At 39.4% G+C, this 26,029-nt stretch overlaps 2 protein-coding genes across 2 annotated transcripts; both read right to left on the bottom strand.

Moving 5' to 3' along the window:
- Positions 1-2,424: 2,424 nt before the first annotated feature.
- On the bottom strand, positions 2,425-15,092 carry LOC129709845 (stathmin-like). The gene is made up of 5 exons (XM_055656459.1): positions 14,997-15,092; positions 9,436-9,514; positions 5,350-5,513; positions 4,411-4,602; positions 2,425-2,837 (listed from the first exon to the last, which is right to left on the bottom strand). The coding sequence occupies exons 2-5, from the start codon at positions 9,446-9,448 to the stop codon at positions 2,775-2,777; spliced, it is 432 nt and encodes a 143-aa protein (XP_055512434.1). The 5' UTR covers positions 9,449-9,514; positions 14,997-15,092; the 3' UTR covers positions 2,425-2,774.
- A 2,946-nt stretch (positions 15,093-18,038) lies between these two features.
- On the bottom strand, positions 18,039-25,395 carry LOC129709844 (stathmin-like). Its single transcript, XM_055656457.1, has 5 exons — positions 25,271-25,395; positions 20,853-20,937; positions 20,165-20,337; positions 19,180-19,371; positions 18,039-18,487 (listed from the first exon to the last, which is right to left on the bottom strand). Exons 2-5 carry the CDS (start codon positions 20,869-20,871, stop codon positions 18,431-18,433), a joined length of 441 nt encoding a protein of 146 aa, XP_055512432.1. The 5' UTR covers positions 20,872-20,937; positions 25,271-25,395; the 3' UTR covers positions 18,039-18,430.
- Positions 25,396-26,029: the final 634 nt, after the last annotated feature.

Genomic DNA, 26,029 nt, shown 5'->3' with positions numbered 1-26,029 from the left:
TAATGGTTAAACCTTTTCCAATTAAAAAATATCTAGGTTTACATTCAGCTCCATGAAGGGGGCTCATAAAATTAGACTCCCCGTTGAATTGCAACCTTGTCGTGGTCGGGGAGCTTGCTTGTCTCAGTGACCCCTAGAGCTATGCCAGCAGGAGATTTGTCTCCTGTTAGGGTCTCCCATGCTGGACAGGTCGAAGGGTAGAGGCGAGAAGATGAGCGATCCACTGGTCCTCCAGGTTGGAGATTGAGCACAGGGCTAACAACCCTATCTCGTAAAACAAATATGTGACGGAAACAGCAACTGAAGGAATTAACACTACTGGTCATGATGGACTTCCAGGGCTATCGACAGATGCTAGGATGAATGTGAATGGTCAAAGCCGAAAGCAAGCCACTGGCAGGAAGGTGGAAGTTCTAAATGCCAAAAAGGCGCCGGAACTAGATTGGTCATATACTGAAAAGAGAACCAGACAGCATCCCAAGAATAGCCCTGCATTGGACCCCGAAAGGGAAAAGGAAAAGAGGGAGACCCAAAACCACATGGCGTCAAACTGTAAAGGAGGAAATGAAAACAATGGACCTGACCTGGGGTAGTGTCCAGAATAGACAGGAGTGGAGGACCTTCGTTGCTGTCCTACATGCCAGGAGGCATAATAGGCAGTAAGTAATAAAATCAGACTAAAGATTTTGCTTGCAAAGGGTAATCATCTTATAAAGCAAAACAGATTCTTAATGCACATGGAGACGAGAAACTGCAGAGGCAGAAATCTTAAGCCAAAAAAGATTTTAAAAATTGGGGTTGCTCAGCAGAGCAGACAGCATCCATGCAAGGAATGGGCAAGTGACGTTGGGACCCATCTTCAGTCTCGACCCAAAATGTTTTCTATCCATTTCCTCCACAGTTGCTGCCTGACCCGCTGAATTCCTCCAGCAGTTTTTTTTAAAATCCTAATGCAGGTCGTTGAATATAATCCAACCTAAAACTATCTAAATGTTTCACATTTTAGCATTTACACATTAAAACTTATATCAAAATTTAATAGCTCACCTCTCTACAAAGTATTTATGATTTGAACAGTGACTCTGGATTTTACATGTTCATAGTTACAAAGAAAGTTAATTTTATATTTGCCTCCATTTTCATACTCTTACATTACTAGATTTCTGAAAGCATTTTCCTTTTCAATGTTTTGATATTTCTCCTTCTCTTGAGTGGTTGCATTCTACTCAGTGTCTTTTTGAAAAATGTGCACATTTTCCTTCTTATGACTGCCTGAACACATGATTGTATATCTCTCGGTTTCAGCTTTGAACGTCTGCTCTCAGAAGTAGCTGGTCTAAACTGTCAAAAGGTACCACATGATCTGAGCATTTCAAACACATTTTGGTTTCACATTTCCAGAACCAGCAGTATTTTATATTGTTTTTTGTCAAGGCTCAGACTAAATTTAAACTTGATCAATAAAAATCATGTCTGCATATTTAATAGTCCAAATAGAATGAAGCCAAACAGCTACATCCTATTGAGTAAAACACAAAGTGCTGGAGGAACTCAGTGGGTCAGGCAGCATCTATGGAGGGAATGGACAGACGGAAGGAGCCTGATTCTTCAGGCTGAAACCTTCCCTCTCCCCTCTGATTTGTGGGGACAGAGGTGGAACAAATGCAAAGGAAATTTTGAACGTTTTTTTGTAAATGGGCTTTCAGGCTTGACCTACTATTGGCTTTAGATCAGTGGTTCCCAACGTGGGGCGTACGCCTCACAGGGGGGCAATTTGATTTTTAAGGGGGGCAATTGAGCGCGATTGAGGAGGTCTGGGTCCAAATTTTCAATTTTTATTTTTTTGGATTTTCCATCAGGTAAACATATGTAGTTTATGTTTCAGATGTTATTTTGAGTAAATAATTTTTTTTGGGTAAAAAAGGTCTTTATTGGGTTGTTATTACATAACCACCGCGCCATCGCTCTTCATGCACGTCGCACGAAGCGCGCAAGGTCATTGGAGAACCTTATTTATTGAATTGGATTTAGAAATGCGATTCAAAGAGCTTTTGCTAAGTTACCCTTATAATATCTATTTCCTCCGTTTTCTCTCAAGGGAAAGCAATGGGATTTTAGAGATGATTGGGTGGGGCATGGCCAAAAAAAGGTTGGGAACCACTGCTTTAGATTCAGACGTTCAAACTACAATCTGTTGGATCTTGAGAAACCTTAATCTGCTGTGGCCACAGAATATTTCAACATTCCTACAAATTCACATCTTTCAATATTTGCATAATGATAAGTTTCATTTTAAATACACTTCAGGACATCGTGGCAATAATGCTAAATAAAACACCTAGCACACTTGTCTCAGATACAAGCTTACTGTTCTAAAAACAATATTACATTTTACCACTAAAATTAAATAATGACAAAAATAGTTAGGCAGCAATTATTCAGTTTTATTTAGAGATTTCAATTAGGCATGTTAAGTCAAGACAAAAAATATAACATTTAGCATGACAGATATCAAGGGGCAAAGCAGATGAAAACTACACTTGAACATTTTCATTTCTGCACAGTACATGCAATGCATAAGTAGAAAAAATGCGTTTGGAGAGATAAAACGAAATCATCAAAAAGAGTAAATTCTAGTATCCCAGGTCCCCCCACCCCCCTACATCCCATTTCAAAAAGTATCTGGTTACATGTTTCAATAGGGTTGCGTTCAACACATTGGCTGTAAGTGCTCTTTGAAAATTGTTTGAATACAATTACTACAACAGACATGGTTAAACCATTTCTTCAGTTTCTTTACTTTCTCTGTTCTTTCTCACTTCCTCTAGGTGCTTGTCCTAAATGATACAAAATAAAAAAGTTTTATTTGAAAAGAAATACAATGACAATACAATCCTCTGCAACATGAGCGCAAAGTACAGTTCTATTAATAACCGGATTTTCTTTGGATTGATTCTGGTTTACAGATTTTGTCAATACTTTAAACATTTGGTTTTATTTGTGCATGCTGGCACAGCAATTAATAATGCTGCCTCAGTTCCAGTAGTCCACATTTAATCCTGACCTTGATTTCTGCCAGGTGCACTGGTTTCCTCCGACATCCCATAGGTTAATTAGCTACTTTAAATTATCTCTTAATATAGATAAGCGGCAAAAATAATCAAATAGAGAAATGAGCATGCAAGGGAGAATACACTATTAAGGTACAGGGTTGAGGGAAAAATTGGATTTCTCTTCTTGAGAGTGGGACTGATGGAGTCAACTGATCTTCCTCTGTGTTATAATAATACCAATTATTCCAATAACTGAGAAGGCTTGTTTTGTTATCTTGTTCTCACTAACATGTCCATCCTTTCAACTTTGATTATTTTTGCTACTTTCCTACCTTGAGAAGTAATTCAGTTACCAACAAACCTACCAGCAGATCTTTGAGACGTGGAAGGAAAACAGTGTAACTGGCAGAAATGTACATGGTCACAGGGACAATGTGCTCACTCTAGCATTATAACTTAATCCGGAATTAGTTGTTTTAGAATAGCTGAAAAAAAAAAAGATTTCCACTGTGGAGATATTGCAAGGCAATAAAAGGAAAATTACTGAGCTGACTTTATTGTTTCCAAAAGAAATCTTTTGACGACCTTGACGTAAAACGTATACCAACTATCTTTTGCTTGGTGGTCAACAGATCCAAATCAATTTTATACTATGAAGCCTGCAGACAAATAATGTAATCAAAGCAAACAACTTCAGTTTTTAGTTCCTTCTAGCAAAGAGGAAGACCAACGTTTCTCTTTGGTTTCTCGAAACCTGCATCAATTGTTCCCCCATTGCACACTTTCATACTCCATGCAATTCGTCCATGATGTCACTCCTGATGGAATGTACAAGAACTTTGCTGTCAATACATTAGTTTGGTGGGGATCCCAGCAAGGTGCAATCACCTTTGAGCAATAGTTTCAGGCCAATTAAAATTCATTTGCCATAATAGAATATCAACTTCAAAAGGTTTATGTACTTGTGTGATGTACCTAGTGGATGAATGGTATTTAATACTTCATCAAGCTCTAAATGACATGTAATCTAAACAAAGCAGAGCAGCAAGGTGCAAAGTTTGATCCATGTCCACACTGATTGTTATAGGCCCAATCCCACATGTTAGAAATGAGACAGCCCATCATCAATAGCTATCAAACCTATTATCTTGATTCAAATGATTACACGTTTCATTGATTTGGTACTAGAGGGTTGCTAGTTCCCACACAACTTTGCCAACTTCAGTCAAAGCCTAATGGAGGAGTAAGCTGAACAAAATGGACAGCATTGACAAATCAAAAATTCTGTAGTGGCCCTGGGAAGTAAGCCATTCTGAATTTCATCTCGTCTGTGAAAAGAGAACTAAAGTTAACTTGCCTTCTCATGAAGGCGCTCAAGCTTAGCAGCTAACTGGGCCTCACGGTTTTCTTTAATAAGCTCCATCTTGGAAATCAGTCTTTCTTCTGCCATTTTGCTGAATTTGGTATTTTCTTCAATTGCTCTTTGAAGCACTTCTTTTACATGCTCCTGTTTCTCAGCCAACTGCTTCAGAACCTCAGCTTCATGTGACTAAGGGGGAAGAATAGAGATCAATTGTTCAACTGAACATTGTGACTATGCGAGTTGTTTTACTAATGCAAGTCCCCAAATGGGACAAAATATTTAGCTACGAAAAATAGCTTGAATGTTAAAATTATAATAGATAATCTTATACAATTCTTTTACCTGATAAATGTGTCTAAAACTTTATTATCCATCACATCGCGAAGGAAATTATTTATTAACAATGTCACATCTAGAAGAAAATTACTTAAAATGTAATGCATTTAACATGATCAATGTGATCAGTGCACAGAAAATAATGTACATTAAGGACAGAAAATACTCAAAAACCATAACATTAATAATTTGTGGATTCCCAGAAAATGTAGGTTTATCTGAACAATATTGCTTACAACAAGGTGCCAAGCATATTTGCTCACACTCCACGTTACATATAAATACTATTTCCAAACAGCAATACTCAAATTGTTATACACCATATTACATTGTTATGGATTTCTAAACTGAAATTTGTTTGATTTTTCCATGTGCCTATGATGCTGCAAGTAGGATTTTCATTGTTCCTGCACCTCATTGGATTTGTGCATACGACATTAAACTCAGCTTTCCACGGAGCCCGCAATATCCAAAACAAGGAGCTAGAACTGATAATAGAATTAATAATTTGGCCCATTATTTTACTGTGACTTTGTCAGGCAGGCTCTTCAGCTTCTGTCTTTAAGTACCATTTAGTTCAATTGCTCATTTGAATACCTTTCGTCTGTTTTCTGCAGCTTCCATCTTTTTTTGAAGGTCTTCAAGTGATCGATCTTTCTTGGGAGAAAGAGGAAACTCTGGAATTGCTTCGGCTGTAGGGCTCAGAATGATCTCAAAAGCTTGGCCTGAAGAACGCTTGTCTAATTGCTTTACTTTAATATCTGTTTTTCACAAAATAATAAAGACACAAGTTAAGCTTAGTCAAGAGGTCATTAGTGGATTAATTGCAGAGGTTAAATAGAAATGCCTTCCGGATTCTCTGACGTAACATAACAATAGTAATAATATGTAGAATTGCATAATGTTATAGGGATTAAGTGTTAAATGTATAACAAAGGTATTGATTCTCAGGGAGTATGTACCAAAATAAGAAAGACTAAAGTGAAAAAAAACAACAACAAAAAACAGTTGAAGGACATAGTTTGCATTCCCTTGGGTTCAGGTGGTTATAGTTGATCTTACCCAATTGAAGCCCTAATCAAAATGGTGATTTTGTAGGTGTAAAAGCTTCAGTGGATATGAAGCCCAAGTTGAGTAAATTAATTGGAAGTACAGATCAGCTACCGTCTAAATATGTGTTACAGTGAAAGGCTAAAGGTTTCAAGAATAAACAGCATTTAGGATTGTCAAAATAGCTTGTCATTCCAAATCTATTTTTTGGTAATGTGTCTCTAGCAATCAAAGAACAGTCAACACCAAACTCCAAACAGGCAGCTCAGTCATGACAATATGCCCGCAGTGTAGTTTAAAAGGCATAAAACAAAGGATACCTTTGCATTTTGGGTCCTCAGTACACACTTGAATTGGTAGTCATATGAATAGCAATAACTGAAGTACAGAGAGGATCCTATAAAGAGGATCTTGGTATGAAATAATTAACTTTAAAAAGAGGAGCAGCACGTCAGTGGAAAGAGATGCTGTCAGACCAAGTGACATATTTCCAGCATATTTGTAATGTACTTATCACTGCAGATGGAGGCTCTCTGGTCCATTGGCCCCTTTTCCGGCTGCCATTAGGTTCTCTTCCCCCCCCCCATCGTTATTCTTCTGTACGCCTGTAACATATTCTTTCTCACATCCCCATGAACATCCCTTTAATTATTCTTGGTACTTACTTCACAAAGGGTCAATTTACAGGAGCCAATTGACCTAACAGCACATCCTTGAGATGAGGGAGGAAACAGAGCACCCAGCGGAAACTCACATGAGAAAATCACAGGGAGAATGTGCAACCTCCACAAGGAGGCTTGGTGCTGCGAAACAGTAATGCTTTCGATGCTGTTACCTTGGCACCCTTTGGTTTCTATTTCACATTTCCGGTCTCCCCCCCCCCCCCCCAATCAAGAGACATTGATTCCAGAAGATACATATGTTATAATATAAGAAATTTTATGTGCTTTGGTTTAAGTCCAGCATTTGACACCGAATGCGGACTCACCAACTTCTCTTTGCAGTCATGAACCTCCATCCATTTATTGTACACAAATGAAAAGATGTTTTTATGATTTGGCTTCTTCCAGCAGGAATCTGCATTTATTGGCACTTTGTCTCAAATGTTGTAATCAAATCACAGCTACTGATATGTGTAAATAATAAATTCATTTTTAATATAAACCGTAACAGAAGAAGTCTCTCATTCAAATTAGACATTAGGTAGTAGATAAACCATCCCTCAAAAATCTCTAATTTGATGAAAAAAAGGAAATGTGTCTGAACAAAATAAACTTATTTTATTTGACAATTATTCATAATTATGACTTATTTCCATCATAATTGTAACTTTATTTGAAAGTGTTCCATTGTGTATGAATTGTTACAAAGGAATTTTTACAAAGAACATTCATCTTTATTCTACATCAATGCTGCCCATCCTATTTATGTTTCTAGTATTTTCTTTTTTCATTTTCTACAAATTAGCTATTTGTTCAATTCTTTATTAGGCAATATTAATGGCACATTACCAAGTATCAGGAAGAGGTTTATTTATTGATGATATTCCACGTGATTGTAACATCAAAACAACATAGAAATGCATGCATGTTACACCGTAATAAATTTGCTCCAAAATAGGTGTTAACCAGATATATTAGACTTACTTTGATGTTTTAAAGATCTGAAGATACTTCACAAGGACACAATCATACTCAAGAAGGCCAATGCCTCTGAGTCTACCTCATCCAACACCAGTTATTCATTTGAGCACATTTACCAAATCAGTTGTGCACCAACCACTATCCAAGGTTTCGCTGTCATAAATCTGCGCGTATCAACCAAATTCTCATATCGTGGTACTGAATGCATTGGAACAACCCCGTCATGTTCCGTACTTCAATGTTACAATGCACAGATATGCAAGTTAGTAACCTGCAGAATCACTGGATATAGCCAGCAATTTCCATAAAAAATTAATAGCCGAACTGCAATAAATTCTATTGTAGAAGTGGCACCACCTCATCCCCCTACCGCTTTCACTTTCATATAACAGGGCTAAGGTTCCAATTCTTAATTTTGTGATCTATTCTGATCTACACACCCATCCATTCCCAAGAGTTAACGCCACTGGTCCTAGCTTCCTTGTGATCTTGCTTTATTCTGATCTACACACCCATTCATTCCCAAGAGTTAACCCCACTGGTCCTAGCTTCCTTGTGATCTTGCTTCCCATCCCACTCACTTCCAATGATTCATGACACCAATTCCCATCCTCTTCCGCCCCTCCTCTACCTGCCCAGAGCAAGAGCAAAAATCATACCCATGGTTGCTGGTCATCCTAATTCCTTCAGCCCATTTGACATAATCACATTCAATTAGACATAATCACATTCAATTAGACATAATGATGTTGGTATCTTCTCCAAGGACAGTTTAGTGCACCAATTTGACTGTATTTGAATTTCTTCACAGCAAGGTCAGACATTGCAAAACAGCTTCAAAACTACACTCTAAGATTGTTATTTACTTGAACTTCCCAACTCAGAGGCACCGAGTTATTAGTGAACCAAACCTTACACTCCACGGAGTAGAGCATTTTGTGACAGGTGCTTTAAATTTGGTGTAGTGCAACTAATTTTTTATTTTTTTAAAGTAGGACATTAGGTGTCCAGGATTTAAAACAAATAGAGTAAATCTGCAATAGTTCACACTCAGGGGGGGGCTTTCTGCTGGAGTGGCATATTTTCTAGGCTATTGGATGCTATACTTATTGACAACCCAACGCACATTATTTTTACTTTTTAAAATAAACGTTACACATACTTTATACATATTAATAAATTTTCCTGTGAACACAGTGGATTCAAAAGAAAATATTGCAGGAACAAGGACTCCAGTGAATTGAAAGGGTGTGCTTTAACATCTAACTGAGAAAATCACTAAATAGAGTATTAAACACCGTACGTCACACGGCATTGACGTATGTGCTTTTGAGATTTCTACTCTGTCCAAACTACAGAGTTCAGTTAAATGAAATTGTGCAACTGCAAATACAACAGAAGATGAAATCAATGGTAAAATTGAGTAGATTGGGGGGGGATTGAAGAAAACAAGCTTTAAGGTCCCTCGTGAGATCAGATTCTTAATTATCCCAATGCAGCCAATGAGAACACCCCAATGATCTATCTTTATCTCTATCCTCCCATAAATCTCTAATGCTCTCACACACCAATTTGGTTTCAGGCTCTCTACCAAAACCTTCTCTTGGACTCAAGGTCCAAGTGAACATTTTAGAAACTCTACACATGCCACTGTAACTTCTGGGCCAGACTTGACAGATCCCACTGGGACTTGCTGAGTTTAGGGGCTGGGAGGAAGCTAAATATAGCAAGTCACCAAAATAAATAGGTTCACGTAATTGCCAGTGGGCTCCCATTTCAAGGGTAGGGACAATTAAGTTTATTTAACTTGTTCATGATCATGTTGATTCCGGACTACCCAACTACAAGCATCCCCAGGGCAATAAGAGTCAGGTTCCCCTACAATGCTTTCATGTGCTCCCGATGTGGAATCCCAAAGAAAATTACAAGTTATTACACTTGGACATCCCACTATGTAGAATCACATACCTCAACTGGAGATCACACTTACCAGTAGACGCCATATTCTTTAACGAAGATACCGAACTAAGCTTGACAACCCAGGAAAATATTCAATGCAAGAAGAGAATCTGTGAAATGAGCATAAAATTAGTCATAATAGTCGCTTTTGAAATCTGTTCAAAGCTGCAACTCAGATTAAAACAATTAATTCTTATCCCAACGTTCCGGGATAAAAGCTGAATGGGAAACTAGAATGGGTATTGTTAAATCACATTGAAATGATTCAATAATAATGAATGGCACGAGACTGCCGGTGCTGAATCTGAAGCAAAAACTAGAGCTGCAGGAGGGACTCAGCAAGTCAGGCTGCATCTATGGAGGTAAATTGACTTTTTATGTCAATACTTCATTTAAATTAAAAGTGTAGAGGGGACTAGCCAGTATAAATAAGTGATAGGTGGACACAGGCAAGCAGGAATTAATTGGCAAATAAAAGTCAGGTGAGGGTAGGGAAGACAGTGGCTTCATATTAATAAAGTGTTCCAATTGCACACAGTAGGTGTGACATCTGTAAAAACAAAAATGCTGAGCCACAAAAGATATCAAGGACAGATGAGGAAACCGACTAAGAATTCTAAAGGTGAAACATTATACAATTAAAATCTGGGACTCGCAAAACTTCAGAATTGATCCAACACCTGGCAAGTTGCAAGTTTGGTGGTAATTACAAAAATGGAGCAGAGAGCACATGATGTTTTAAACTGAGAATCAATGTAATCCAGCATACAAAAAGTTATTAATGAAAAAGTTATTAATAAAGGCTCAGAGAATTGTATGTGTACGTTGAAAGGCGGAAAGCATGAGAATAGTAAAATATAAAGGTAACGAGGAACGGAAGTAGATTTCAGCAGAGTTTAAGCAAAATTGGAGGCAGGCCATTGTACAGAGGTAGAATTGGTCTTGTTGATAGTATGGTTGTATAATTGGAAGTTCAACGTGGGTTAATTGTGACACCAAGGTTGCAAACAATGTGGCTCAACTTAAATGAAAGAATGATGCGTCTGTTCATCCAATACAGACAAAGTGGTTGGACGAAAAGTGCCGGTACTACAACAGAATCAAACCAGCCGTGAGAATGAAATCTAATGCTTTTTCAGATGAATAGTGCAGATGGAAAATATCATTTCATTTGTTAGGATCATTTTGTTTTACGAATGACCTACACTAGGCCAACTATTATTTCCTATCCTACCTACTCTTGACCCAGAAAACAACTTTTTCCCCCCAAAAGATAAGAGTCAACCAGGCAAAGAGGTCCTGTATGTCAAACATCTATTCTATAAAGAGGCCTTGGTATTTTACATTGCAATCAAGCCACCATACAAGCTGCCCCAAGTCTAATAAACCTCCTCAAAGTCAAAGAAAATACAAAGTCACATAATACGCATTCAAAAAGACTGATATTTCATACATACTCATTTAATCTTGTAATATTCCCTATTTGTAATCAATTTACAGTTTACTTGCTGTACTTGTACATTAAACTTTAGCAGAACATACGCAGGGACAAAAATATGTGTTTTTGGAGATCTCTCCGCATTTCAATACTCTAATCCCTACCATTTATATCATGCTTTGAGGCAGAGAGGCAGTTTTACATCTTCCAACATTATACACCATTTACCAGATCTTTGTCCATTCATTCACCCTATTATATCCCTTTGTATCCTACTTGAATCTTATTTATAAATCATTTTACTATCTTTGTGTCATTAGCATATTAAAGAACCATACCAATTCATTCAGATAAATTATAAGAAGTTGACACCCCAAAGGTTCCATATTATAAACCAGAACAAGTTCTACTAATGTCTATTCTCCATTCACATTCTGTCCATAAATCTTCTTTCTTCCACAATATCGCATGCTTTTATGCTCGATAACCTTGTGCCTTCTGGAAATGTTAGTACATCCATTGGTCCCTTTTATTAAACCACATGTTGCTTCTTCAAAGTGTGCATTGGCTCCTCCTACCAATTCAGGAGTGCACAGAGGCAGGTTATTGAGTAGAGTAAAAAGTAATCCTTCATGTTTGTTCAATCATTTTCTGCTGCAGATTCAGTCTGGAAGTTATATCAGTAAGACTATTTGTTTAACTGGGCTGCCAGTAATGATGTACTCATAACTATGGACATTGACGTATGGAAGGTAGGAAAATAGAAGCTCAGTCTGGATCCATTGGGTATTTCAGTGGTGGAGTAAAAAAAGAATCACTGCAATTACTCAGTGATAACAATTCAGAAAGAAATAGATCCATATCTCAAAGAAAATACATCATAAGCAATGGATGGGAATTTTTCATTAAAAAATATTTGGCAAGACCCTTAACAGCATTGATGTACAGAGGTATCTTTGGTCCAATCCTGAAAGAGACAACACAAGTCAAAAAGTGGAAAAGAAGGTGTATGGTGTTGCTTGACTTCCTAGCTGGAGTATTGTGTGCAATTCCGTTTGCCCCATTATGCAAGAATACGTGTTTTTGGAGAGGGTGCAGGGAAGCATGCTGATTGGATTAGGGGGTATGAGCCATAAGCAGGTTTAGAGCACACTTGTTTTCAGGAGCTTTGGGGAATGGGGGAAGACCAGATAAGCTCATAAAATTATGCGTCGCAACTTTTCTCCCATGGTTGAAATGTCAAAAAAAAGACAAAGTGCTGGTGGAACTCAGACAGCATTGCAGATGAATGTGGAAATATCAAATACAGGAGTGCATAGCTCTCAAGGAGAGGGGGGGGGGGGGGGGGGGGGGGGGGGGGGGGGGGGGGGGGGGGGGGGGGGGGGGGGGGGGGGGGAGTTTAAACAAGATACATGGCGCATGTTTTTATACAGAGAGTGGTAGGATCCTGGAACCCATTGCCAGGGTGTTGGCAGAAGCAGAAACAACAGTGGCTTTTAAGAGGCTTTTAGCTAGGCACATAAATATGCAGTGAACGGGGTGGGGGTATATGGGTCACATGTAGACAGAGGGGATTAACTTAATTCGGCATCATGTTTGGCACAGGCATTGTGCTCTACTGTTCTATGTAATCCTGAGAGCCTAGAACTTTTTTCACATTTGGCATTGATATTAATCAAATGTCAAGAGATACAACAGTTTTCTTCCAGTCCATTTTCAAAAATTACATTTTGTATTAAAATATAGCCAATGATGACATAATCAGGAATTAGAACCATTAAATGTATTTCAAAACAGCCAGATTTTGAGGGGGAGGATTGGTGAAATAAATAGAATTGCTTTAGAGATTTCTTAAGAGGTACATATTTTAATCTATTTCTCACAATCACCAAAAGCTGAATTAGAAAATAATGACCAAAACCACATTACTTGCTTTTGTGAAATGTCCAAGTGACAGGCCAAACAAGTCTTAGCTTACAGCAAAACTTTTAATTAAAGAGTTGCTCTTACTAATGATTTAGTCACAACTGCTACCAAATTATCATCTGAGATAAAAGTGTGAAACTGCTTTGTGACATCATTTCTCGCTGAATTTTAAAAAAACTTGTGGAATTGTGGGTGTTACTGACAAAAGATAATTTGATTTAAAAAAAAGTAGACCACCATCATGGAACAAAATCAGGGAAGCACAAACAGTATTTCCTTTTCTCTAAAGATGCTCAATTACTGAAATATTCTTATCATATGTATCTATATGCATGTTATCTGATCTGCTGCAGGTTGACAGCTTTAAAAAAAAGTAGATAATTAAAGTACGACACATAGGATGTTTGACTGAACAACTAACCAGATTTTTCTTCTCTACAGCTATAACAAAATCCCAGTATTTTTGGTTTTCCGTTAGGCATATGTATCTAATTCCTTTTTGAAGGCATTACATCATTATGCGTGTGCCTAATTATAACCACTCATTAAAGTATCTTCCTCATATTGACACTGGTTCATTTGATAAAAAACCTTAAACCTGTGTGGTATTAACCCTTCCTGTCATTAGAATTTATCTGAATCCTTCCTTATTTTGAATGCTTCTAACAAATATCTTGTTTTCCTCGATGGTAATGCTAGTTTCCCCAGTATGACAATGTTACTTCTCTCTTAGTTCTACACCATTTTATGAAATCTCTCCTGCAACTACTCTACAAATCATTGGAAATAATACAATAAGAAAAGTGTATAAGAAACTCTCTTGAATAATGATCACTTACGATATTATGACACCTAGGAAATATATTAAAATGGATATTTAACCAACAATTTTAGAGGAAGAATTATCTTGTTCCAAATTATCGTCTTGCCCCCAAGATGTCTTAATTTAAAAGTTAAACAAATGAAATAGTTAAAAAATTTGGATGAAAGTAAGTCACACAATCCATGAGGGTACACAAAATTACATTATGTGTGTGCCTAATTATAACCACTCATAATCCAATCCATGATCTTGTTCCCTGTGCACTGACTGCATTGATTCATAACTGTTAATTCTTTCAAATCTTTCTGTTTATTTTTCAACTGACAAATTACAAAAATATTTCAAAATTAAGTGAAGTGTAATCTACATTAACAATTAAAGAAAACTTAAAAATGAATGAGATTTAGATAATTTCAGCAGGCATTAACTTGATGTATAAATATGTCAGTATTTCAGCCCATTAGGTATATCTTAAGACGAGTTAAGACATTTGCCAATATTCACCTGCCTTTAGTAAGTACCCGACATAAGTGAGCCAATCTTCACATTGACCATCAGTCTTTAGAGCAACTGACTCGGGAAATGCCAATATTCACCATTGACCATCACTTTTTAAAGTATCAGACACAAGGCGAGCTAATATTCTCCATTGACCATCTGCCTGCCTTTAAAGCATCTGACCGAGGTGAGCCAATATTTGCTATTGATCAGTTTTTAAAGATGACCCAGTGAGCCAATATTTGCTATTGATCATCAGTTTTTAAAGCATGACCATCACCATCATAAAGCATTCGCCATCAACCACCATTTCTTAAAGCAGCTTACACAACTGAGCCAAGTATTCGCCATTAAGATTAACCATTATTTTTTTTTAAAGCATCTGACCCAGGCAATTTTAATATTCGTTAGTGACCATTTTTAAAAAAAAACGCAGACGATGCTCAGGGGAGTTATTTGACCAGATGAGGGATCACCATCGCCCCCCCCCAAGTTGCAACCAGCTCGTTGTCGAACTGGAGCTGAAATGTGGGTCCATTTGCCGTCGATATGGGGAAGGGGTTGAACCGATTTTTCTCGACGGCCGGCGGAAACGAGGTTTGGCCGAATAAACTCATTCCCAAACTGTTTGTTTTCGTTGTTCTGAAGCGAGGGTCCAGCTCGGACGTTACCGACCGCGGCTAGACACAAAATGCTGGAGTAACTCCTCGGGCAGCATCTCCGGAGAGAAGGAATGGGTGAAGTTTCGTGTCGAGACCGAACTTCCTTCGTGGATGGACGCTGTTGCCTGTCCCGCTGAGTTACTCCAGCATTTTTTTATTTAGTCTTATCTTGGGTGTAAAGCGGCATTCTGCTGTTCCTTTCCCACGTGTGGCCGACGGCCGCGAAGGGAAGGCCCCGCACCCACCGTCGTCGTCGTCGTGCTCCTTCTCCGCCGCCCAACAGCTTCTGTTTCTCAGCACGTGCTTCCCTCCTTCCCGCGCCCGCCCGAGCGCGCGCGCAATCAAAACAACCCACCAACCGCCCGCCAACGGCCGCCCGTGCCCCCCCCCCCCCCCAACCAACCGTTGACTTTCAAAAAAGACAATGGCCAAATAAAACTCCATCATAAACACCTCCCTTTGATCAAACGGATTGCTTTTGTTTAAAAAAAAACCTTCAAAACGGACAATACAATTTCCCCCACTTCCAACACAATTTAGTTTCCCCACTTCAAAATGACTATTCAATTTCCCACTTCAAGATGACTATTCAGTTTTCCCATTTGACATTTATGTGCCCAAATTGGTTCAATGGTACTTCATACGTCACCTGTTCCTCAGTGCAGTGAAATTCCCTTATGTTTTGTTGCATACAATTCAGTAAAATATTTTACTATGCATAAGCATAATCATACTTGTGTGCAAGAGTGTAAGAATAGTATATTAAGCCGAGGCAGTGTGCAAGAGTTGCCACGTTTCAGGAGCCATCTTGTACCCTTCAAGTTGAAAGTTGTCAAAAATGTAGTCTTAACTTGGCCATAAAGGCCTGGTTGAGGGCAATGGAAAGTTGACCGTGCTAACATGTTCCAGCCATGTGATTCAGCCAAATAAAATAGCAAAATACCACCACTTAGTTTGATAGTATACAAATACATTGAACCATACATTCTATTGGCAGTACAAGGCAGCAGAGTGGTGCAGCTGAAGGAACTGTGACCTCACAGGAGCAGAAACCCGAGTTTGATCCTGGCCTCAGGTGCTGTCTATGTGGAGATGCATTCTCCGTGACCGCGTGGATTTCTTCTGGGTGCTCCGATTTTCTCCAAAAGACATGCATGCTTGTTGGCCTGTTATAATTTGTCCCAATGTGTAGGGAATTGATGAAAAAGTGGGATTACAAAACTAGTGTGAATGGTTGGTGTGTGAAGTCAGCAGGCCTGGCCAAAAGCCCCGATTCCATACTGTACCTCTAAACTAAATGTCCTGCGGCATTGCTCAAAGGAAGACAAGTTAGGTGAAGTGTTTTATGACAAGAACATATGGATATTTATTGATCACACGCTGCTAGCCCTACCTTTATGCCAGGAATTATATATTTAATAGTCAATTGGAGGATAATTGTTCTGATAAAATTGGACAATTCAAAACTTGCTCAATCTGCAATGCCAACATTGCCACAACTGATAACATTGCTGGGTTTGTTAGGTTTCAGTATAGAGGGAATTGGGTATGACTATTGGCTCATGGTGCCTGGCATTGCATCACAGCTATTGACAATGTGAAGCAATCCAAATGTTAATCTTAGATTCCTGAAGGGACACATTATTGAATTTTAATCACTGTCACTTGGATTCCTTTTCATGTTATACATTTCATTTGTCTGCTTGAATTTTCCCTAAATTGGGAAAACATTCCCTGCAAACCACCTGTAATCACCAGTTAATTTTCTCATTTAAGCTTTTCAGCCAACAACCCGTTAAATTCATAAAATTCATACTGCAGAGAAGCATACCGCTTTCAGCACATCTCGTCCATACCTACCTATTCTAATCCCATTTGGCTGCATCTGGCCCATAACCCTTCATGCTTTTTTATCCAAATGCTGTTGAATGTATTTGCATTTGTCTCCACCACCTCATTCCAGATAGTTACCACTATGTACTGTGAAAAAAATCTCCCTCAAATTTCACTCCTCTCACCTTAAACATGTGCCCTCCATTTCTAGACTTCCCTACCCTGGTGAATACTATCCATACCATCTACACTTGGCAACCAGGCAATTGTAAGTAGACCCCCCCCATATCTCCTCAAAATATACAAATGTGAAATCACTATTAATAACCTAGCCTCTGCTTCATTTTTTGTTTATTTAACAAGTTTGTCCTTTTAACAAGAGGATCGAATATAGCAGAGGTCCTTCTGCAGTTGTACAGAGCCCTAGTGAGACCACACCTGGAGTATTGTGTGCAGTTTTGGTCCCCTAATTTGAGGAAGGACATTCTTGCTAATGAGGGAGTGCAGCGTAGGTTTACAAGGTTAATTCCCGGGATGGTGGGACTGTCATATGCTGAGAGAATGGAGCAGCTGGGCTTGTACACTCTTGTGGAGTTTAGAAGGATGAGAGGATATCTCATTGAAATGCATAAGATTGTTAAGGGCTTGGACACACTAGACGCAGGAAACATGTTCCCGATGTTGGGGAGTCCAGAACCAGGGGCCACAGTTTAAGAATAAGGAGTAAGCCATTTAGAACAGAAACGAGGAAACACTTTTTCTCAGAGTGGTGAGTCTGTGGAATTCTCTGCCTCAGAGGGCGGTAGAAGCAGGTTCTCTGGATGTTTTCAAGAGAGAGCTAGATTGCGCTCTTAATAATAGCAGTCAGGGGATATGGGGCCAAAAGGCCTACTCCTGCACCTCATGTCTATTGTACAAATCCAATGCCTATATTCCAGGTTTAAACATCAGCTCGAAAGTAATACAAAATTCTTCAATGCCTCCTTCCACCCATACAACCTTTGCCCATTTATCTTTAACCTGCCTGCTACCAATACCAGCAGCTGCTAAACTCCATACATAACCTGGCATTTTCTGTGCCACTCCTCCCTCCCCCCCCCCACACAAAAATCAACCTTTCCATAGCCATTCAATTTAGGTCCATCCCACTTCAAAATGTAAAAAACTTCCAAAGTGCCTTTTGTTTTATCCTGCATATGAAGAATTCAAGTACACAGGAATCAGTGAATGTTGGAGGACTAGGAAAGTAGATGTGTCGGAAAGAGCTGCAGATGCTGGTTTAAACCGAAGATGGACACAAAAAGTTGGAGTAACTCAGCAGGCCAGGCATCTCTGGGGAGAACGAATGGTGACGTTTCGGGTCAAGAACCTTCTTGAGTAGATAGCAGATGTGCAATTAAGATAATAAAGTGAACAATGCGGCTAAAAGCCAAAGGCAATAAACAGGAAATCAATACCAATTGTGAAGTTTTATTGAAGTTAAGACAGGTGCAACAGGTTAGGCAGGTTTATATAGTTACACTTTCAAACTAAACGTGTAATACCTCAGTAAAGCATGCTGGAAATTAAACTTTCACAAAGATACTAACCCGAACCAGCAATCCCATTCAATTCACTACGAGAAGAAAAAAATAGCTCAGTATCTACATCAGGAAATAACCCACAAGAATGTTACACAAAAAAGGTGGAAAGCATACAAATACAATCCTTCCTTCTCTGAAGAGCTTGAGGCTGTTACACAATTGCATTTACAAATGAATTTCCATAACGACACTGGCCACTTAAAAACATCTTTGGATGTTTGAAAAAAAACAACCCTCCCGATTGCAAACAAGTGTGGAAGGAATTAGTCTTCAGTTTCTTTGATCTCTTTGCTCTTCCTCACATCTTCCACCCGCTTTTCCTGAGAAAATAAAAAATATAAATAATTCAAAATGGTCTTTGCCGTCACAAGAGCATGAGCCAGTTCAATGGGCGAGTAGTGGAGAGCGTTTCACCAAGTTTAAAAATAGCTACTTTCCTACACATTGGGTTCAGATTTGCACAGTAATCTTCCCTCAAAATAAAGCTGCACACCACCTCCTGCACTACTATGAGCTTGTTTTGTACAGCCTTTGTTTTTAACATATTCTATAACTTGTTTTGTGTTAACCAAATATGTATGATGCTGCAAGCATTGTACTTGCTTCACTGGTGCATATTACAATAAACTACTTGACCAGTTGAAGTTCCTATTGTTTGGTTGGTAGCACTTGTATTATATCAATTTGCTGTAAAGACTACTCTGATCACATTCTGTCAATTTGAGGTAAATGTAAAGAGATGCAAGACTGAAAATTCTCTAAATAAAAAGAAACCCTGCCTGCTAATGCTCCGGGTTCAGTACTGGGATAACATCAAGTTTAAATTAAGTTATATCGGGATGTGAATTGGTTTTAAAAGCTCATGGCTCTTGCTTTCCAGTTGGTACGAGTGAAAGGACAGAATTGTGATAAACTGAAAATGCTTAACTGTTCACATAAGCACACTGAAAACACTGTTAAAAGTATAATGTACAAGGAGGAACTAATGTTAAAATACATGCATTAACTTTACCTTCTCACGTAGGCGCTCCAGTTTTGCTGCCAGTTGAGCTTCACGGTTCTCTTTGTTGGCTTCCATCTTGGTGGTCAGCTTCTCTTCTGTTATTTTCTTGAAGTTGTTCTTTTCATCAATGGCTTTCTGAAGCACTTCCTTCTCGTGTTCTCGTTTTTCAGCCAATTGTTTCAGCAGCTCTGCTTCATGCAACTAAATGGGAACGGTCAGAATAAACTAAATTAAGGACCACATTGTCACTCAAGCTTAAATAATACATCATGCTAGTTACTTACTATACTAACAGGAACTTGGTTATATATGCAGTGTTTGCTAGATGCAATATTTGGGCACAATGTTACAGGAAAGTTGTTGGCAAGCTGAAAAGGGTGCAGAGAAGAATTACAAGGATATTGCCAGGACTCAAGGGCCTGAGCTATTGGGAGCAGTTGAGCAGACTATTGGACTATTAATACGGCAGTAATGGAAATTACCTCAGACAAGTTGGATCAGATCTTCAGCCTCCAAGAATGCATGTATTTAGTGACTTGTCAACCATGTTGGGACAGATGCTAAAAAAGCTGCTAATGTACATGCAAAGCTATCATATTGTCGGGGATATGCAGCCTATCAAAGCAGAAGCTGAGTTGACATTAGTAAATTCTATGGGATTCATTAGCCAAGGATGTACTGTCAGGAAATTATGTTTACAGATAATGTGTACAACTAATGTACTAGTGTTACAAATCAAGTTCTGGCAACTTACAATAGAGTAAACAGATCCAAAATAAACAGAAATCACATCCATTGGTATTAGAATTTCACTTGCAATTTTTAATTGATTAATCTACTTAGCTGTAAAAAATGATGCTTCAAGCTCAAAATACTTCCATTTATTCTCAAAGGCATTTCGTGGTGCCCCTATGCAGCCTAGTAAATTTAGTTTTAAATCCATAGTCCCCAGCAGATCGCTGAAGGCTTCAGTTTACACATTGGACCAGTGTACCTTTCGTCGGGTCTCTGCAGCTTCATGTTTGCGTTGGATTTCATCGAGTGAAAGCTCCTTTTTCTTCGGGGGAGAAAGTGGAAATTCTGGAATAGCTTCAGCAGCTGGTGGGCCCAGGATCAATTCAAAGGCCTGGCCTGAGGAACGTTTGTCCAATTCTTTCACTTTGATGTCTGAAAAAAATTGTTTAATATTTTAAAATGGATAAACTGGAAAATCTGAATTTAAGTCACAAGTATAACTGAGGCAATAACAAATACACCTCCCCACCCCCCAAATTTTGTGATAAAAATAAAGTGGATAACCAATAGATATTGGCCCAAACTGAAAATGCACACCTGTTATATAGTCTACTACTGACTTGTTTTGAATTGCTAGTTGGATCTAGAAATTCAAAACATTGCTGGCTAAGTGACAATTATATTGCGTGGTTTTGGAGCGTGGTGTGGGAAAGTGGTTTTGATTCAGCAGATCATCCTGTCAATTTCCTGTTGATACCCATTTTACTGCGTGAACTACAATGTTAGCATATAAGATCGACCCAATCTCGATTAGGCCAGTTTTCCACAAAATATAAAGTGACCAATTTAGATTGGCACAGCTAGTAATATTTTTTAAACTGGTTATGTTCTCAGTGAGTAGATTTGCACACTTAACCAGTTGTAAAATTACAGTGGTACATTCTTACCTTCCGAAGCAGATGCCATGACAGAACAGGTCAAGATTAGCTGTTAGCTTCCAGGTGTTTAAAGCCTTCTACTGTGTGCCAAAGCCTGTGGCAAAAACAAAATAAATTTCATTAATTAGTTTTTCAAAATATTGTTTGTATTCAGGCAAGGGCCAATTTACATACACATTCAAGGACGGCAAAGCCAGACATCAACAAGATACAAGATAAGAGGCCAAAGAATATTAAATAGTAGATGTTTGCCGGTATATAAAAAGTGGGTAGTTAGTAGAATGCTCTAAAATCACTGGTTCACAACCTGGGCTATGAAGGCATCCAAAACATTTCATTCTTTAATATTGTGATCAATAACTACAAAGCCAAAGGGCATTGTAAAACACGATTCATTTTACAAAACCATCTATTCATTAATCATGTCATCTTAAAATATGGGCTGCAAATTCAGATGTTTGATTAATTTTAGGGTGGGGATGAAAGTTCAAAGCCACTGCTTCAAGTGCCTTTCCAATTTCAATTAAATGGATTAGTGTTTTTCACATAGTGCTCTCCATAATGTTTGGGACAAAGACCCATCATTTATTTATTAGCTTCTGTACTCCACAATTTTAGATTTGTAATGGAAAACAATAAATAAATCACATGCAGTTAAAGTGCAAATTGTCAGATTTTATTTAAGGGTATTATACATTTATTTCACCATGTAGAAATTACAGCTGTGTTTACATAGTCCCCCCCATTTCAGGGCACCATAATGTTTGGGACACATGGCTTCACAGGCATTTGTAATTACTCAGGTGTGTTTAATTGCCTCCTTAATGCAGGTATAAGAGGGCTCTCAGCACGTAATCTTTCCTCCAGTCTTTCCATCACCTTTGGAAAGTTTTATTGCTGTTTATCAACACGAGAACCAAGGTTGTGCCAATGAAAGTCAAAGAAACCATTGAGACTGAGAAACAAGAATAATAATTTAGGAGACATCAGCCAAACCTTAAGAAGAAAGAAAGCACTTGTGAGCTTGCTAATCGCAAAGGGACTGGCAGGCCAAGGAAGGCCTTCACAGCCGATGACAGAAGAATTCTCTCGATAATAAAGAAAAAAAAACCAAACACCTATCCGTCAGAACAGAAACACTCTTCAGGAATTAGGTGTGGATTTGTCAATGACCACTGTCCGCAGAAGACTTCATAAACAGAAATACCGAGGGTACACTGCAAGATGCAAACCACTGGTTAGCCGCAAAAATAGGATGGCTGGGTTAGTTTGCCAAGAAGTACTTAAAAGAGCAACCACAGTTCTGTAAAAAGGTCTTGTGGACAGATGAGACAAAGGTAAACTTATATCAGAGCGATGACAAGAGCAAAATATGGAGGAGAGAAGGAACTGCCCAAGATCCAAAGCATCCCACCTCATCTGTGAAACACGGTGGTGGGGGTGTTATGGCCTGGGCATGTATAGGTGCTGGCACACTATTTTCATTGATGATACAACTGCTGATGGTTGTAGCATAATGAATCCTGAAGTGTATTGACATATCCCATCTGCTCAAGTTCAAACAAATGCCTCAAAACTAATTGGCCAGCAGTTCATTCAACAGCAAGACATTGATCCCAAACATACTGCTAAAGCAACAAAGGAGATTTTCAAAGCTCAAAAATGGTCAATTCTTGAGTGGCCAAGTCAATCACCCGATCCGAACCCAATTGAGCATGTCTTTTATATGTTGAAGAGAAAACCGAAGACTAGCCCCAAAAAACAAAGATGGCTGCAATACAGGCCTGGCAGAGCATCACCAGGGAATTCACTGTTGCACCAAACACCACAGTCCTACCCGTCTCCGACCTGCCCCGCAAAGAGTGGGTCGCCCTGAACCAGCTCCATTCAACGCCAACATGCATCGCTGGGGGCTGCGTTCATCAAACAGCGCAGCACATCATTTTCGACTGCGCTGTCCTCCACCCCCCCAGGTGGAGGGGTAGACCTCCCAGCCTTTGACAACAGCACATTGAACTGGCTACAGCGCCTGGATGCTCGGACCTCCACCTCAGACCATGATCTGCTTGGGGGTGTGGTGTTTTGTTAAGGTACACGGTTGTTCTCCCTTTCCAATAATGTAGAAAGCATTTAGCTCATCCAGGAGATCCATGTTGCAATCATCCACGCTATTCAATTGTCCTTGTTCTAAGTGATGACAAATAAACAAGACGTTGCTCATCAGTTGTACGAGCCACTGGTTTAGCCCTGAAGCGTCTCTGCATTCTCAATGGTAATTGAGCCAAAAAGTAAAGCTTTGCCTGCAGTCAAGATTAAAATACATGCTTCAAGTTGTATTCATCAACCCCTTATAAAATTGTTGTTTGTAGCACTACTAGAATTATACTTTAGTGTATTCCTCCACTTTAAACAATCAACCCCCCACTCCACAGAGAAAAGTAGTTGGTTGTGCCACCGTGCTCCCATGTCTGACAGGTAATTTCTAGAATTAGGAAAATGGGGGGGGGGGGGGGGGGGGGGGGTTTACAAGCAGGAACATAGTTGCAAATGGAAAATTTAATAGTTTTCTAATATGAACACTTGGAACAAGAAATAATCAGAATGAGGAAGGCAAGGCACAAAAGAAACCCAGCAGAAATTTGAAGTATTTAACAGAGGTAGGTAGGAATGGGTATTTATTGCAATTTGAATGCACATCTTGGATATTCCAAAGCTGCTCCTGGCTGATAGCCAATATTTATTTAATATTAAAAATCACCTGATTTATAGAGTAATTTTACTGCCTAGTTTAAGAGGACAGTATTCAGTTGAATGCAGAAACCTTTAAGGAAATTTCTAGATGTTTCTAAACAGAAACAAATTACAATCACAATTGTAATCAGCTACAATTTCAATCTCAACATTGAAAGATATCTATTGTTTTATTTATTACCTGGAGATAATACAATTTAACACCATTCTGTCTGGGACAAAGATAACCCCAAAGGACAATGGAATGCATGTGTACATGATGCCTAGGAATACCAGTCGAAATCCAGACAGCAACAGAGCGCCACCTGATGCCAAGATCAAGTGGTGGAAATGCAGCGAGTCTGCCAGATGTGAAAACATGTTTATTATTTCATTCCGTTAAGACGCACAAGATATTCAGTTTCCAGGGTACAAATTAATACCCAATAGGTACGGTTTTCTTATCCTCATACGCAGGCACAAAAAACATTTCACATTTATTAAATTATCCAAACCAGTAGAAATATTAACTTTCTGGTTAAACCAGATAACATGAAGATCTGAGAATAGAACGGAAGACAACACCCAGGTTTGGGCAAAGATAAGGAAAAAAATCTTGAATCTGTTTTAACTAAGAAGAAATTGAAAGCAATCTCTAAAAAATAATTTTAGCAATATTCTAAATCATTTGCAAGTAAATTCAGCGTTGAATGGACTCAAAAAGCAGCGATACTCTTCGACTGACTTAAATAGGTTAGGAAGAAAGAAAAACATAATTGGGCGGCGGCGGTCCGATGTCCTTTCCTTTAGACAAGCGAGGTCCTTTATTTCGCAGCAAAAAAAAAAAACCCCGACTATTTACACAAATTCTAACATGGAGTGCTTTGCTTGCAGTTCTATATCCAAAAGATCCATAAAACCTCCTTTGTGCAGAGGCAGAGAAGGCAATCTGGAAACGTTATTTCAGAACAAAGAGTTACTGTTGTTTTGACGGACAAGCCACATTGGCGCTGGAAAGCACAATCACACTCGACGGCTGAGGATTTAAAAACAAAGCGATTTGCAATTATTCAAACAGGTGCAGACGTTACAAAAGAGGCTTAAAAACACCCAAATTGGTGCAATTCAGCAAATAACATTTGGCAAGACATAATTCGACATTTCCAGAACACCCCCCCCCCCCCCCCACTTATCTTTGAAATGTCTGGCACAAAAAAGGCGCCACTCCCTCGGTACACTGAGACAATAACCCGTGATAAATGTTACTCTCTTTCAGTGGAAGAAAACGAAAAATAACGGCTTCAATTCCTAGTTTGAGATAACGTTTTCTTTCTTACCTCAGAAAAAAAAATACAGGCCAACACGGGGTTCAAAGCCAACCTCCTCCCTTTAATCAACACCTCAAGACAAACTGGAGATTACAACAAAAGAAGCCCATGCAGCGGTGACAAATAGGTTTAATACGCTTGGTTCCTCCTGCATATTAATCTTAGATGGAATTGGTCCACACGGCATCATGCATTAATCCCGCCACCCTGATCAGCTGCATCGGCGCCTAAACCATAAATTAACGTTTTTTATTTTAAAAAAAAGTAATTTCAAACACTACAACCTTGAATGTGCATATTTAAAAAAAAAACAACACTTATTTTCGGTACATACACGCGGCTGCGTTGCCGCATTGCCGCTGCCCTTACCTGGCCCGCTGCTGTTTGCGCTCTCGCTGCCTTTGTCTCCCGTGCTCGGCGCCAACCTGCCGTCAGCCCCCCGCCCTCCCTGAATAAAAACCGCCAAAAACGCCGCACGTGACTTGTCCCGACCCCCCCCCCTTCCCCCATTGGCCGCGGCCTACGCCCCGCCCCCAGCCGACACCCTTTCCGTCGATCCCATTGGTCCTTTTCCAAACACCTCCGGCCAATCGGAATGCAGGAAGGGCGTCTCGCTTAGGGATTGGTTGCAGGGTCGCGGCACGGCCCTCGGTGATAGGCCGGGCAACAGCGCACGCCGCGCTCCTATTGGCCGCAGCCACTAACGGCACAGTGGCTCGGTCTTCATGCATAGTGACGTAATGCGGGGCGTGGCTCACATTTTGTTGCATTGCTGGACAGTCCCATGTGGTTGGTGCATGGCCATCCACTGCTGGACATTGAGGGGCGGTGGCTGGTGGGGTCAGTGGCGGACTGGGTCTGAAAATATTGGTAGCCAGGAGACAAAGGGGGCCCACTTGCCATTGGGCAAGCTGACACCCTGGCCAGTCCGCCACTGGGTGGAGTCACTCCATCAATCAAGGGATGTCACCTTGGGAGGCACAAGAGTGACAATGTTGTTGTGTTGAAAGATGGGTGGAAATACTACTTTGGATGGAAGTAAGACACAAAATACCAGAGTAACTCAGCGGGACAGGTAGCATCACTGGATAGAAGGAATGTGTGACGTTTTGTGTTGAGACCCTTCTG

The sequence above is a fragment of the Leucoraja erinacea genome, chromosome 26 (assembly GCF_028641065.1).
Source record: "Leucoraja erinacea ecotype New England chromosome 26, Leri_hhj_1, whole genome shotgun sequence".
NCBI classification, from domain to species: Eukaryota; Metazoa; Chordata; class Chondrichthyes; order Rajiformes; family Rajidae; genus Leucoraja; species Leucoraja erinaceus.
Note: the sequence above shows the minus strand (reverse complement) of the source record. Positions and strands in the feature narration are given on the sequence as shown.

Coding starts and splice junctions, on each gene's coding strand:
- LOC129709844 (XM_055656457.1), bottom strand. Junction 19,372..20,164: donor CTGCAGAGACCCGACGAAAG/GTACACTGGTCC, acceptor GTTCCCATTTAG/TTGCATGAAGCAGAGCTGCT. Junction 18,488..19,179: donor TGGAGCGCCTACGTGAGAAG/GTAAAGTTAATG, acceptor TTATTTTCTCAG/GAAAAGCGGGTGGAAGATGT.
- LOC129709845 (XM_055656459.1), bottom strand. Junction 4,603..5,349: donor CTGCAGAAAACAGACGAAAG/GTATTCAAATGA, acceptor CTTCCCCCTTAG/TCACATGAAGCTGAGGTTCT. Junction 2,838..4,410: donor TTGAGCGCCTTCATGAGAAG/GCAAGTTAACTT, acceptor TGTATCATTTAG/GACAAGCACCTAGAGGAAGT.